Source organism: Magnolia sinica, chromosome 12 (assembly GCF_029962835.1).
Source record: "Magnolia sinica isolate HGM2019 chromosome 12, MsV1, whole genome shotgun sequence".
NCBI classification, from domain to species: Eukaryota; Viridiplantae; Streptophyta; class Magnoliopsida; order Magnoliales; family Magnoliaceae; genus Magnolia; species Magnolia sinica.
In genome coordinates, this window is record NC_080584.1 from 71,301,625 (window position 1) to 71,317,707 (window position 16,083).

General features: G+C 41.2%; 1 protein-coding gene and 1 long non-coding RNA gene across 3 annotated transcripts in view; one reads left to right on the forward strand and one right to left on the reverse strand.

The window, feature by feature from the left end:
* LOC131221645 (anthocyanidin reductase ((2S)-flavan-3-ol-forming)-like) overlaps nt 1–4,542 on the forward strand; it is a 45,977-nt gene extending 41,435 nt beyond the window's left edge. Inside the window, exon 4 of one of the 2 annotated variants that reach the window (XM_058216939.1) lies at nt 3,885–4,542. In XM_058216939.1, the coding sequence (XP_058072922.1) occupies nt 3,885–4,166 (282 nt within the window). In that variant the 3' untranslated portion in view covers nt 4,167–4,542. Of the gene's footprint in view, nt 1–2,939; nt 3,284–3,884 lie in introns of those variants that run through there. The other variant, XM_058216940.1, reaches the window with a different exon arrangement.
* The window catches only part of LOC131221646 (uncharacterized), a 70,269-nt gene continuing 57,401 nt past the window's right edge, over nt 3,216–16,083 (reverse strand). Inside the window, exon 3 of the long non-coding RNA XR_009159508.1 lies at nt 3,216–3,339. This is a non-coding gene — a long non-coding RNA (uncharacterized LOC131221646). The remainder of the gene's footprint in view (nt 3,340–16,083) is intronic.

The window sequence follows — 16,083 nt, forward strand, 5'->3', positions numbered from 1 at the left end:
GTTTATTCATTAAGGTCCGACCCATAGCTAGCTCGGGTTTGGGTAGATCTTTAATTTAGTTACGGCTGTTTTGATTAGTCAGTGGTAGGTCAGTTAGATTTGGACCCTATCTGAACAAATTATGGGGCTAAACTCGATATTTAAATGATCGGTTGAATTCATTGGTTTTTTACGATTGATTAATCTTATTTGTACGGTTCTTTATTAGTACCAACCATGTATAGGATCAATTCGTGCGTCTAGGGTCAGTAAGTGATGATGTGGGCTAGTTTTTTAAAAAAAATTAAGGATTTTGACAATTAAAATAGCAAAATTCCAGGGTGTTACATTGGCCCAATGAACTTCCCGATGGGTTGCCTCCCATGTGAGAGAAACAACACCATATAGACCTTATTCCAGGGACTAACTTATCCAATCACTCTCATTATCGAATGAGCCCGAAAGAGTGAGATATTTTGCAAGGACAACTAAAAGAATTAATCTGTAAGGGTCTACTGCGAGAAAGTATCAATCCAAGTGTCATACCAACTCTATTGACACCTAAGAAGGATAGGAGTTGGCACACGTGTATCGACAATCGAGCAATAAATAAAATAATCGTAAAGTAAAAATTTTATATACCATAACTAATCGATATGTTGGACATGCTAGAGGGGGTGAAACTATTTTCCAAACTAGATGCGCTACCACTTAATGTTTCCAAATCATCAAGTGGGGAAACCAATAAATTGTTGTCTTAAGCTTAACGTTGATGTATCAACAAGACGGAACGCAGGTAATGATAGAGGGGAAGGAGTATAGAGATCATTGGGGAAAGGTAATCTTTGCATTCCACAAATCCTATGATTGGGTGGCGAATACGGTTGTGGAAGCCCAAACTTGGCGGATACCTTACAAATATGTGGTGAAATGGGATTGAATAACTTCCTTATCAAAACATGTTCTAAAGTTACAGTAGAGGTTGCCTCGAATACAACATGGGTTGTGTCATGGAACATCTGGTATCGAATGGGGATAGTTATTAAAAAATGATACTCTATGCTTTTTAAAATATCCAACACCCTTTGTGAAGGTAATGCGGTTGTGGTAGCCTTAGCAAGGATGGGCAGTGGTTGACACCTAAACATGATATAGTACAGTCATGCAGACCTCCCACGCTACGTTAGAGGCCTAATTTCTTTGGATCCAACTGGTGTGAATGCTATTATTAGGACGCAATAATTATAGGGTTGTCATTTCTAGTGGCTTTTTTTTCCCTTTTTGTGCAATGCTAGGAGTAGTACAGGATAGGCCTATCCTGGATTTTTGGGGGTAGGCCTAAAGATTATTGATATACATTTTTCTTAATCAATAAAATCTTTTATTAAAAAAAAAAAAAAAAAGTTGATCCGCCATGTGGCATCATTCCTTTTGAAAAAAATAAAAAATCAAAACAACATAAAAAGTCACATCAATGAAAAAACATTTCCATTTTCCTCATTTTTCATGATTTTCCTAATAGCCAAACAAGTCTTTCTCTTCCTTTTTTGGACCTTTCATGTCTTTTAGGGCCTATTTGGATACCACCAAATAAGTTCCTTTTAAACATATTTTAAGTAATTAAATCACTTCTTTTTTTTTTTTCACTTGAGTTGATTCGATAAGCATAATTATAAAAGTAACTTAATGCTAAAAGCTACTTATTTCAATAATTTCTTTTATAACTTTTTGACTTATGACTTTTATAGCTTTCTCTCTAAGAGTCACTCTCTCACAATCCTTGTCAAAGGAAGACCCATATGATGGACTATCCACATTGAAGGTGGACCCCACAGGATGTATAGCTCAGATCACATGATGGATTACCCCATATGAATGTGGGCTCACATATGTATGGTCCACATTAAAGGTCATCCTCTGATGATAAATAGACTCACATCCAAAGCAAGAGGGTATACTAGATAACTCACTTCAAAGGTGGGGCTTATATGATGGATGGTTCATATTAAAGTTGGTTGTACATGTTTTGTAGTGGACATTGAAGTGGGGCCTATATGATGGATGGGTCATATTAAAGTTGGTTGTACATGTTTTGTAGTGGACATTGAAGTGGGGCCCACATGATGGATGTCCCACATCGAGGTGGACCCTAAATGATGAATGGTCTACATCAAAGGTTGGCCCTTAATGATGAATGGTCTACATCCAAGACAAGCCCTACATGATGGACAACCCACATTGAAGGTGGGGCCCACATGATGGACAATCCACAATGAAAGTGGGGCCCAAATGATGGACGGTCCACATCAAAGGTGGACTTCACAGAATGAATAATCCACATCAAGATGGGCCCCACATGATGGATAATCTACATCAAAGGTCATTCTTAACAATGAGTGGCCCATATCAAAGTCGGGCCCCGTATGATGGATGACCCATATTAGATGTTGGGCCCACATGATGGACAATCAATAGGATGGGCGATGGATATTAAAGGTGAACCCCACATGATAGACAATAACAAAGATGGTGGGCCCTACATGAGGGATTGCCAACTTTAAAGGTAGGCCCTACATAGTGGACGATGCACATTAAAGGCCAACCCCTAATGATGAATGACTCACATCCAAGGTGGACCCTGCATGATGGTGGCCCGCATCAAAGGTGGGGCCCACACAATGAACAATCCACATCAAAGGTTGGCCCCACATGATCAGTAAAGAATATGTGAGTGGACCAAATAAACTTAAGAGATAAATACTTATGTGATGTTTAATTTTTTTTTGCTGACAAGTATATTGTTTATCAACTTAAGAAATAGAAATCAATGTATAATTAACTTATCTAAAGTAACTTACAATCCAAACCCTCCTTTGATAACCTTGATAACCACAGTAGAAAAAAAAAAAACTAACCACTTGGGGAAAATTACAAAATACATGTACAATAAAACAATGCAGGGATATGGAGTGTCAAAAACCCTATCGGAGAAGGCAGCATGGAAATTCTCCAAAGAAAACAACATAGATCTTATCACCATTATTCTTGGTGTCATCACTGGCCCATCCCAAACCATTTTTATTAGTGAATTGATAGATTCTCAAACACTAACAGAACTCATTAACTTATTTAAAGAGTTTGTCGATTGCTTTTCTTAGGATTATCACAGATTGCCTAAACTAGACATGTCGAACACAAGTTACCAATGAATGAGGGATATTGGCCATACATTAATGAAGCAAACCTAAACTAAGGTAATTCAGTTTACCCATCGTCAAATTATCAAAATTCCCTCAACATGTGGGGTTGCAACTTGGGAAGGTTGAGGGACAACCCAAACCCAACTCGTCCCAAGAGAACCTAATCTTCAATCCAACCCACAACCTGAGGTGCCCAACAACCCAACCCTAAGTCCTTTCTACTTGACCCCAACTTGGATATATGTGATTATTCCTAACCCAACCTAACATAATCCATGTTTGCTCAACATAAACCCTACCTAAATTCAAATCAGGTTGGCATCATCCAACCCAAGGACTTTAACAATCCGACCCAACCCGACCCGATCATACTTGAGTTGACTTGAACCCAAGTTATATCCTTATTGGCAATATTCCTTTGGCATTAATCACCTCGTTTTTCCTACAAAATCCATGCCGTGAAAAAAGGTAGTTGATTGTTTCATGGAATCTATTGTATTTTCTTTATCATCCAAACAACATAAGAGGTCACGCTAATGATCAAAACATTTCTATTTTTTTCATTTTTATCGTTTTTCAATACCTAAACATGCCTTTTCTCTTACACTTTTATAGACCTTTCATGTATTTTAATAACCAGACTCGAAAATGAAACTATTCACAAGCAGGAAAATCACAACATATACGTAAAATAAAACAATTCAGGGATATGGAGTGTCGAAAACCCTAACGGAAAAGCCAGCATGGAAATTCTCCAAAGAAAACAGTATAGATCTCATCACCATTGTTCCTGGTGTCATCACCGGCTCATCTCTAACTCCAGAGGTCCCACGAAGCGTCAGCATAGCTGTCTTTGCTCGCAGGTATGATCTACACCATGAAATGTGGTGTCCGTACGTGCCATCAAATGGACAGACACAATACAAGCTGTACACGTGTGGCTTATGTGTGGACATGAATAATCACATACGTTCAAATGTAGTGTAGGTACAACGCATTCAAGCTATGTGGGGCCACATTGATGAATGAATGCCATCAAACCATCCATGTTAGGTCTAAATCCCAAAATCCAGCTTGATTCATAACTCAGGTGGGCCACGCCAAAGATAAAAACTGGAGACATTAGGCAGGGGTGCACCAAATATAGAAACCTGCAGATGGAATGTCGGGTCCATCGTTTCGTATTTATGTCATACCCACTCATCATGTTTGCACCACCAGGATGAAGGGATAAAAAGAAATCAAGGCATTAAAAGAACTAAGGTAGGCCACAAAGTTTTCAACATGATTGCACATTGTCCCTTTGGTGTATCCCATCTGAGTTTTAGATCAAGATGATCCGTGGAATGTACGGTGAAAATGAAAAGAGGCACCCACAGCCTTGAACATATGGCACGTATGTGATCATTCCCAATATGTTGGACGCGGTTTGGCCAGTGACGCCGCCATCCAGAGCTGGGCATCGGACCGAGTCAGACCGGATTGGGTCCTACTCGACTCAAGATCGAAATCTGGAGAGCCGAACCCGAACCTGATCCGACCAGGAGCCGAGTCCGGGTCATCTGACCCGAACAGATCCTAATCCCTCCTAGCCTGAGCCGATCCGAGTCCGTCTCAGTCAGGACAACCGAGTCGGATCAGATTCGAAAAGGGTGGGTTCGTCATTTTTTTCAATGGTGTAAAAATCATTATTCACATTGTTTCTTATGGTGTGATCTACTTGATTATTAGATATATTTAAAATTTAGCACCAATCCCTAAAATCATCTGAAAAAACTGATAGACAGTTTGGATAAACCAAAAAAATTCAAGATGGGCCCACATAGTTTACTCAGCTAACTCAGTACGAAATCTACTTTTAATTCTACAAGTACTTGTATATAGGCTATTGCTCTTGCTGTCTTATAGGCTATAGCTCTTGCTGTCTTATAGGCTATAGCTCCTATAGCTATACAGTTGCTCTATGTATGAGTGCTAACGGATTGGCTACTCCGGTCGGTGATCTGTGGGGCCCACCATGATGTACGTGTTTCATCCATGCCGTTCATCAATTTTTACAGATCATTTTAGGGCTTGGTACAAAAAATGATAGGGATATAAATCTTAAGTGGGCCACACCACAGGACAAAACTAATGAATGGATATTCACAATTAAAATCCTCCTAAGGCCCACTATGCTGTTTATTTGAAATCCAATCTGTTGATTTGGTCATAAAGACTCAAATGAAGGGAAAAAATAAATATCAGCTTGATCCAAAACTTTTATGGCCCCCAACACGTTTTTAACGGTCAAAATTCATTCAACATTGTTTCCTGTAATGTGGTCCACTTGAGATTGAGATATAATTCATTTTTTTTATCATATCATAAAATGATATATAAAAATAGATGGACGACATGGATGATACACATACATCATGGTGGGCCCCACAGAGCACCGACCATCAACCAATGGTTTGTGTTAGGGGAGTAGCCAATCCGTATAGGCTATAGCTCCTACCAGCTGTACAACTGCTCTGTACGTGCTGTGCGAAGACGAGCCCTGACGCTCCTCGAGCTCCGAGTTGTACGAACGGTTCAAAGGAGATCAAAGTTACATGGCCCCACAGTGATGTATTTAGTAAATCTATACCATTCATCTGTTTTTAGAGTTCATTTTAGAGCATTATCCAAAAAAATGAATCATATCCAAAGATCATCTGGACCACACCATAAATAGAAGCGGAGATCATGATTTTCACCATTGAACAATTTGTATGGCCCACCATAGCGATTATTTTCATCCAATCTGTTCGTAAGGTCACAAAGACCTCAGTGAAGAGGAAAAACAAATTTCATATTGATCCAAAACTTTTGTAAACCCAAGAAGGGTTTCAATGGTAGATGTTCAATCCTCCGCTACTTTCCGTAGTGTGGTCCACTTAATAGTTAGATATGTCTTAATTTTGGTCTCAAGCATTAATACGATATTGCCAAATGGATAGACGGTTTGGATAAAATACATACCTTGTAATCAGACCCACAGTGCTTGCTAACGTTACACCCGCAAATCCACTTCGTACACCAGCCAATACGCTTCCGTCAACCAGCAGGTAAATAGTTGTATGCCAACCATGCCTGTTGTGACACTCTCTCTCTCTCTCTGTCACGTCCCAAACTCAAAAACCGGGCTCACAAAATTTCCGATTGCCGAATCCGGCGCCGACAGCCTCCGTAAAACCCCATTCTCGACTCCCAGCGCCCATTCGCTAAGTTCCGATCTTGGGATGTTACGAGGAGGATTTTCAACATTAGTGTGATTCGTAATAAGCATAACCAAAGGCATAACCCACAAACAACAACCAAAAACTCCATCACATTTTCACTATGATCAAAAACTTTACAAGTACAATGAGCATAAAGGGAAATACAATGACGATGAACAAAAAGCTCCAAGATGATCTGCAAAGCACTCCTTCCTTAGCGCTACTGCGCTCCAACGTCGCCTGCACGCAACGGTCGTGCATAAACTTATAAAAAACTTAGAGGGTGGTGAAAGTGTGTGCTCAAGGTGGTAATGTCGTTATGCAGTATTAGAGTAATGTGGAACATGCTGATGAAAGCCAAGAATGCCATTAGCCGTACCAAGGCCATGCGGTGCAAAGTATGAATGATGTCGGCCATACCAAGACTATGTAATGCGAAATGCAACTCAAGCATACAAATCCTCATCTAAGTCCACATATCAATACAGCTTAAATTTAGAATATCACCGGGGTCTAGTACACTCCAAGCCAGATTGCCGCCCCATCGCGCGCAATAAGGTGAGTGGAAAAGACCTCACTATCTACCTACCAATATCGGGCTCGGCTCATCAATAGCGGACCCATTCCTTGAGCTGGTCAGACTCAGCCTAGCTTTACCCCTCCTCTTGGGCGGATAAGGCCGCACTCCCTTCCAACCGACCACGGCACAGTGGAAAGCGTGACCGTCTGGTAATCGGCACTCGGCACTAATGCACCCACTCGGTCTAGATGTTGGAGCAACCTCTTGGTACCAAAAGGGTTTAGGAACTTTCACCCAAGGATATCTATAGCACCCCATGTAGAATAAGATTTTTGGTATCCAATCCTGCCAACCACGATACGCCTGTGGAGGCTACGGCCCTGATGTCGCTAGGGCGTACGGTAACCATGTCACACAATGCAAATGCATGAATCACACTATCCAGTCATGGAGCAATCCTGCGCGTATCGTGCCCTCATATAGGGCAACACTGCCTATCTGGGAGCCCCTAAACAATCTGCCCGAAGGCATATGCTATGACTAGTGACTTCTCATATCAAGCATACATATGATGCGTATGATCATGAATCATGAAACTATACTAATCATGTTATGAAGTAATACATTATCCTTACAACGTAGATGGCATAGACGGCCTACACACAACAAGTATAGGCCTATCAATGGGCCCTACAGAGGGTCGTAATGTGGACATTTAACCAACATTATACTTGCAATGTGGACGTCAAACCAACATTGCTCCCAAGGCATGACTGTCAAAAACATCATTACATAAACCATATTGGTATCACACATTGCAATGGACCTTAGGTATATCCCATTGGGCCTTAAATACATTAAATGGGCCAAATCACATGGCCTTATATTCATCAAGTGGGCCACATCAATGGGCCGCACCAATGGGCCTTATGTACATTGCAATGGGCCATAACCCGTGGGCCTTAGAATGCATCAAATGGGCCTAATCTCATGGGTCTTAGGTGTATCAAATGGGCCACACCAATTGGGCCCCATATGTACATCAAATGGGCCTCAACCCATAGGCCCCAATACATCTTAATGAGCCTTACAACATGCCAAGGTGGGGTCCACTTGGACTATGGATCTGGCTCATTCTCTAACCCCTGATATAAAATGAGCATTTAAAATGGTTGGGTGGATGGGATGCAACACATGCATCATGGTGGGTCCCACTGTCATTGGACAGTGTGGATAGAACACATGCACCATCGTCGGCTCCACCGTCCGCTGGAGGGTGTGAATAAAACTGATACATCATGGTGGGTTCCACCATCCACAGCCATGGATGGTGTGGTAACACATACAACAATGGTGGGTTCCACGTGTGTGGCCCACCATAATGCTTTCCCACCATCCAACCTGTTGACAAGGTCACACGGACCTGAGTGAAAGGAAAAACACAAATTTCATCTTGATCCAAAACTTCTGTGGCCCACAAAACAGTTTCAACGGCAGAAATTTAATATTACTGTTTCCTGCAGTGTGGGCCACCTGAGTTGTGGATGGAGCTGAAATTTGGAGGGCGCCCACTGCTGGGAATGGCCCACCTCGTGAACAGGTTGGATGACAAATAAACATCAAGGTGGGCCTACATGAAGAGCCGTGGGCGGTGCCCTTCCGCCCGTCCGCCCGGGCGTGCGCAGGCATTGCCTGCTGCCTTCTAACAACAGCAGCAACTGCTGCTTATGAATTTTTATTTTTATTTTTTTTGGGATTTCTGAGGTTTTTCCTCAGTGGGGCCCGTATCAGATGAATCCGACCCAACCGTCGGGTCTCATGGCTTAATACAAACTAAACGAGCCAATATTGAATATACTTTGGTGAATAGAAACAATAAGCTATTTTTCAACGGTAACCACCACGGTTTCCTATGCTATGGCCCACCAGATGCTCAGATCAACTTCATTTTTCGGCTCAATGCCTAAAATGATCCAAGGAATGAGATGAACGGCATGGATCGGATCAATGGATTAGTGGTGGGGCCTGTGTGAGCGGCCCACTTCAAGTTCTAAATCAAAGTGATATATTTTTTTTTATTACAGCGTCTAGTGTCAAGGACGCTGGACAGTCTAGGCACACACATATCTAAGGTGGGCCCTACTCAGGTGGGCCACCACATGCTTAAGTAGTGTGGGTACAATGCATATAAGGTGGGCTCCACTTGAAGATGGTTTGGATAAAATACATGTTTCAGGGTGGAGTCTATCCAAGTGGGCCATACAACCATATTATGATAATATAGAAAAAAAATGAAATAGAGAGGGAGAGAGAGAGAGAGATAGAGAGTGAGACACGCATGATGGAGGGACCCCGGCACTATGGGCCCTCCCTTCCATGATCTACAACATAAATCAAGTAGGTCTCATTTCATGTGGGCCCATTAAATCAAAATCCAACGGTGGAGATCCCTTCTCCACTAAAATAGACAGTCTAAATGACCCTAAGTATGCAAGGAAAATAAACATCATGATGGGGCCCATGGAGAATGGCCCCATCATGGAATGATCATGATGATCCAAGTGGGCTATCTGCCACATCCTAGGGTCCAAAGTGAGATCCAAACCATTCATCCGTTGGCCTCACTTGGCCCATCATAAACACATGAAAATCTAGCCTATGACACACCCACCGCTTGATCTTCTTGCTCCATTGGCTTTCTTAGCTCCTTAGCTTCGATTCCAACGGAGGAGATGAGGTTTTGATGGTTGAGATGGGAGATGAGAGGGTGGGAAAGATGGGCCACACTTGTGGCTTGGAAGAGTTGGAGAGGCTTAGGACGGATGGTGCTCTTGGGTTGCTTGGGAGGTGAGTTTGAAAATGAGAGAGACTTGTAAAGGGAGAGAGAGTGATGGGTGATGGAGTGATGGATGTGGTGAGTGATGGGTGTGTAAGAGATTTTTGACTTTTGGGGTTTTTGGTGTAAGAAAGGTATAGGCTTGTAAAAAGTTTTTGACTTTTGGAGCTTTCTTAGGAAAGGGTGAAAAGTGATGTGTACTTGACATGTACTTGATATGATGGGATTGATTGATGTGACAAGTCGTAGAGATTCTCTCAGATTTTACAACGCTAGGCGTTTTCCTCGCACTGAACGCTGGCCCACATCTCCCGACCAGGGTATCGCCTCGGTGCGCGAGTCGCGGCATCGGAACCGCGGTGACGGCGCGGTCGCTATGGTAAAGGTCTTGGGTTGAGTCGACTCGGGTTGACGACATGTGAATCAGGGTCGCGCGCAAATACCGGTTAAGGGTCGAAGGTTGCTGGAATTCGACCGGGAAAACCGCGGAAGTCTACAAAATGTACGATATAGGATACGGGGCTTACAGCTCTCCCCTCCTAATAAAAATTTCATCTTCAAAATTTACACAATCATCGCAACTAAGCATAACTCATAAGGAAGAAGAAACATACTCATCATCATATAACATCAGAGATAACATACAACACAATCAATCATCAAAAAGATGGGGATAACGCTTTCGAATCTCAGCCTCGTGCTCTCAAGAAGCCTCCTTGACAGAATGGTGACCCCACTGAACCTTCACTAACGGAATGACCTTGGTCCGGAGGACCTGCTCCTTCCGATCAAGGATACGGATTGGGTGCTCGATGTAAGAAGCGTCCTCCCGAACCTCTAACGGCTACCAATCTATAACAGGAACAATGTCTGACCCACACTTCCTCAACATAGAGACATGGAAAACGTTGTGGACGCCAGACAACTGAGATGGCAAGGCAAGCCGATAGGCCACGGCACCAACGCGCCCAGTGATCTCAAAAAGTCCTATGAATCTCGGGGCAAGCTTACCCTTCGCTCCAAATCGCACTATGCCCTTCATGGGCGAGACCTTGAGATACACATGGTCCCCTACATTAAACTCCAAGGGACGACGCCGACGATCAGTAAAACACTTCTGCCGGCTCTGAGCTGTGCGCATCCTCTGCATGATGATATCAATAGCCAGGTGGCCAGTGTTCGGTGCAATGTGGATCCCCACTATGATGTATGTGTTTTATCCATGCCGTTCATCCATTTTGAAAGATAAATTTAGGTCTTGATCCCAAAAATTAGATATATCTAAATATCAGGTGGACCACACCATGGGAAAACAGTATTAATTGAATGTCCACCATTAAAAAATTCCTAGGCCCCATTGTAATGGTTATTTGAGATATAACCTGTTGATTAGGCCATACAGACTTGGATGAAGGAAAAAATATATATCAGCTTGATCCAAAACTTTTTTGGCCCCCAGGAAGTTCTTAATGGTGGGAATTCAATCAACACAATGCGATCCACTTGAGATTTGGATCAAACTCATTTTTGGGCTCATAGCATAAAATGATGAGGAAGAATGGGTGGACGACATGGATGAAACACATACATCATGGTGGGACCCACAGAAGGACACCGACCACTAACCATTGACTAGTGGCGTGGGAGTAGCCAATCCCTCTCCCAGCTCCACGAAGTTCCTGTGGTTGGAAGCTAGGTGGGTCCTACTGTGATGTTTGTATAAAAACCATCCGGTCGGTTCATCAGTTTTTCTACTTCATGTTAGTACAAGATACACTACGGGAAACAATGAAGATTGAATGCCCTCCGTTGAAACATCCATGGGATACAGAAGTTTTGGGTCACACTAATATTTTTTCTTTTTTAAGTTTTTCGAAGTAGAATGACCTTATGAATGGTTTGGATGGCATATAAACATCATGGTGGATCTCAGAAATATGGACAAGGTATATTTCTCACAAAAATCAAGGTGGGCCCCACCTAGCTTCCCATTGGATGAGCTTCGGCATTCAAGGGTGCAATTTGCATCCTTTACAAATGTGACACGTAGCCTGAAAGTACTTTATGTGATCATTTCTCTCGATTTTGAATTCTTCATCATCCATGTTACCTTGGTCGATCCAGGTTTATTGACTGAAATGATTTTTAATCGTGTGATCTATTCCAGTTTTGAGGATTTTCCAGCGAATCTCAAGTCGATTTATTGAGAAGCTGATTAAAGCTGGATTTAGCTACAACTATGGGATGGAAGAGATGTACGATGAATCGGTGGAGTACTTGAGGGCCGTTGGATTGTTGGCCAATTGAGAGCTATCTCTTCTTCCATTCTCCTGCAAACTACACTTTTAAAATTGGTGTAATATCTATTACAAAAGACCTAACGTTGATATAATAATACCAGATTGTCTACCTGATTATCACTTTGTATTAGTAACATGAATGTGTACGAACGTGTGGGTTTACCATCAATTCTCACAACACACTTGCCGTTGCAACATGGTAGCCAGATGTGGGCCATTCATTAGGTAGGGCCCACATTTAACATACCCTGAAAAGATATGAATTAGGCAGTGTAGATACACACAAATGAAATATGTATGTTAGTGCATATAAATTAATTAGTTATACCTTTAACACCATATTCCATTCTCAAACCTGAGCACATTTGTGATGGGTTGGATAGTTCAAGCCAAACTCATTTATGATTAAATGGGTAATGTTCGATCCGGTTTGGGCTAGACGAATTTTAAGAGGGCTGGGTCGGTCCAAAGTATAAATGGATGGTATTAAGGTTGACCTGGACTCAAAAAGAATTCTCTAAGGGTGAGGATATTACACCGGTTGTCATGTTTGAAAATCCTACTTAGATAAGTTTAAACTAGGGTCCTTACTCTTACTCCGGTGGTAGACTCTCAGGAGTTTCAACACCTAGTTGAGGGTTTGAATACCATAGGTGGTGAAATTCCACTACGGCCTGACTGTGTGGTGGTGTGTGTGCATAAATAAATTAATTAATTAATTAAAAAAGGTTTAAACTAATTAAGTTTTGCTAATGTCTTAAATATGTCAGTAAATGAGGTTTATTGATGTCATCGACAACAAATACTTGATGGGTTGATGCTATCGAAGGTCTCATTAAAGATGTGTGTAAAATTACGTAAGTGTGTAAGTTGTTTTCTATTTTAGTTGTTACACTATATATAACAATTGTAATCATGTTTTGGAAGATGGAGATATGTGTTAGGACTTTATAAATCGGTTTTTAAGGGTTCAAGAGCATAGTTAGGGTTGAGAAAGGAGATTCGAGACTTGATGGAATCTATCAAGACTCTATGTTATGTCATGTAATACCTTCTTTTATAGTGCATTATTCATAGTTTTGTGCCGTAATTTTGTTTTTTGTCTTTAATGATTTTTCCATGTAAAATTACACTTTCTGCTTAAGACGAATGGATCATTTAAATTTTTTTAGTCAAAACCGTCCGTTAATTTCATGTACGGCTGGGCCAACCCATAAGTGGACAAGTCAGATTTGTGTATGGCCAGCTCCAAGGTAAGTCCAAGTCACCATGCTCGTCCTGTTGGCACATGTGTTGCGTGTGGATAGTGTGCTGATGGGGCTAGTAAACCAAGAACTTATTATATCTATGCAAGAAAGGAGAAATGACCATGTTCTTGGACGGTTAGGATCATCCGATGGGTCCTACCATATCAACGTTTTGGATGACCAAGAGTTGTTCCTACAGTTACGGACCGCACGGTAAAGGAGAGCGCATGGCCTCTCCCGAAACGGTGCGGACCTGACTGTGGGGCCCACCTTGATGTATATATTGTACATCCATCCTATCCATCAGTTTTTAATTTTATGACACGATCCCAAATATGGAGCAGATCCAAATCTCAGTTGGACCACACCCCACGAAATAGTGGTGATTGACCGTTAAAAACTTCTTATGGACCAAACAAGTTTTGGATCAAGCTTATATTTGTTTTTCCCTTTCATCCCTCTCCGTATGACCTTATAACTAGGATGGATGGAAAATAAACATTACAGCGGGCATTACAATAACCACAGGGAAGTTTTTAACGGTGAACGTTCAATCACTACTTTTTCCCATTATGTGGTCCATTTGAAATTTGGATTTACTACGTTTTCCAGATCATTGCTTAGAATGATCTGGAAAAATGGACGGACAGCATGGATATACAATAAATACTTTAAGGTGGGCCCCACACAGTAAGGGACGTACTATGTTGTATTAGGCCGGCACCACACCTGATCCGCTCCTCTGGTAAAAGGCGGTAGGTGCATGTGGCGCTGCCAGAGCGCTGATGAAAAAGCAGAGGGCTGATGAAAAAGCAAAACGCTGATGATAGTTCTCCATCATTTTGAAAATAGTGGTGACGCGTCTTCCTCACATCGAACTCGTATTTATAGTTATCCTGACCATTCAAATTGTGGGGCATACTGTAAAAGGACCATAACTTCAAAATCAACATTGATCATATAACCCAACCAAGCATCAGATGGATGTTTAGTTACAAGTCCAAAATTTTTATGGCAGAAGCAAATGTTGGTATATTCTTCTCGCTGTAATTTTATCTACGTTCCATCAATAGCTAAAGGGATTTGGACGGTTTGGATATCTGTGAAAATCTATTCTATCTACAAAGGGAGATTGACCATCATTTTTAAATGGTGGTGAACTAGCAGAAGAGTCTACCATTGAAAGGTGTCTACGCAAGCCAAAGACACTGAAACTCCCCCTGCCACATTGGCTGGTGGTCGGTGCTCTGTGGGCCCACCATGGTGTATGTGTTTCATCCATGCTGTACATCTATTTTTTTAGGTCATTTTATAGTATGAGACTAAAAATTAGTCTTATCCTAATATCAAGTGGACCACATTACAGGAAACAGTGTTGAATGAGTGTTGACCATTAAAAACCTTTTGGGGGACATGAAAGTTTTGAATCAAGCTGATTTTTGTTTTTTCCCTTCATCTGGGCCTGTATGACCTAATCAACATATTGGATGTCAAATAAACAGTACAACGGGCCTTAGGAGGATTTTTAATGATGGATATCCAATCACTATTGTTTTCTTGTTAAGTGACCCACCTGAGATTTATATCCCTCTCATTTTTCGGATAAAGCTGTAAAATGATCTTTAAAAATGGATGAACGGAATGGATGAAACATATACATCATGTTGGAGCTCACAGAGTACCAACTATATATCTTAATGGATAAATTCTTCGCCTTATCTATAAAGTGCAATGACTTTTAAAAAAATACTTCACGTAATCATCAAGGGACGACTGCAGGAAGTAAGTAAATGGGTAAATAAAAATTACCCATTACATATTATGCATTTGCCATTAGATTTGAAAGACCAACACTGTTTGATAAGACACCCGTGATAGTATAAGACACCTGTAATATTTTTCCATCATTTTCAAATAGTGGTGACGTGTTTCCCATGATAAGATAAGACGCCTATGATATTTTTTCATCATTTTAAGATATGGGTGACGTGTCTTCCTCACATCACACTCTCGTGGACAGCTACCCAAACCATCCAAATTGCGGGGCATACTTTAAAAGGATGACACCGACGAAGTGGCCTGCACCATGAAAACATGAGGAGTTGAATGTTTGCCATTGAAATTTTAAATGAACCTAGGGCGCACAAAGATGTATACCTATTTATTTATAGCATCACACAAACATGCATAAAGGGAAAACAAAAACAATAACCTTGGTTTAAAACTTCTATGACCTCAAAAAAAAATGAAGTGGTAAGCATTCATTTTTCTATGTTTCTTGTGGTGTGGTCCACTTGAGCTTTGGATCTGCCTCAATTTTAGGTTCATGCCCTAAAATAAGAAGGAAAAACAAATGAACACTATGAATTAAGATCATACATAACATTGGACCCCGTGTATTTTAATGAAAACCATCTTTGCTCTTTTTATCCAGGGCAATAGCTTTTCAAAAAAGCCTTCCAGCTAACATCAAGTCATTGTCAAGAAGCAGCTGCTGGCTGTTGCATGTAAATATATGGATAAATAATAATTATTCATTTACATTACATTAAAATTGTGGGGCATACTCTAAAAGGAAGACACATTCAAAATCAACATTGATCAAGCAATCCAACCAATCTATCAAATGGATGGTTATTTAATGATCCAAAATTCCAAGGGCGGAAGCAAATGTTACTATTCTCTTTGTCCACGCTCCATCCACAGCTACAGCCAATTGGAAAATCTATCTACGGCTGAAGATTCTCCATCATTTT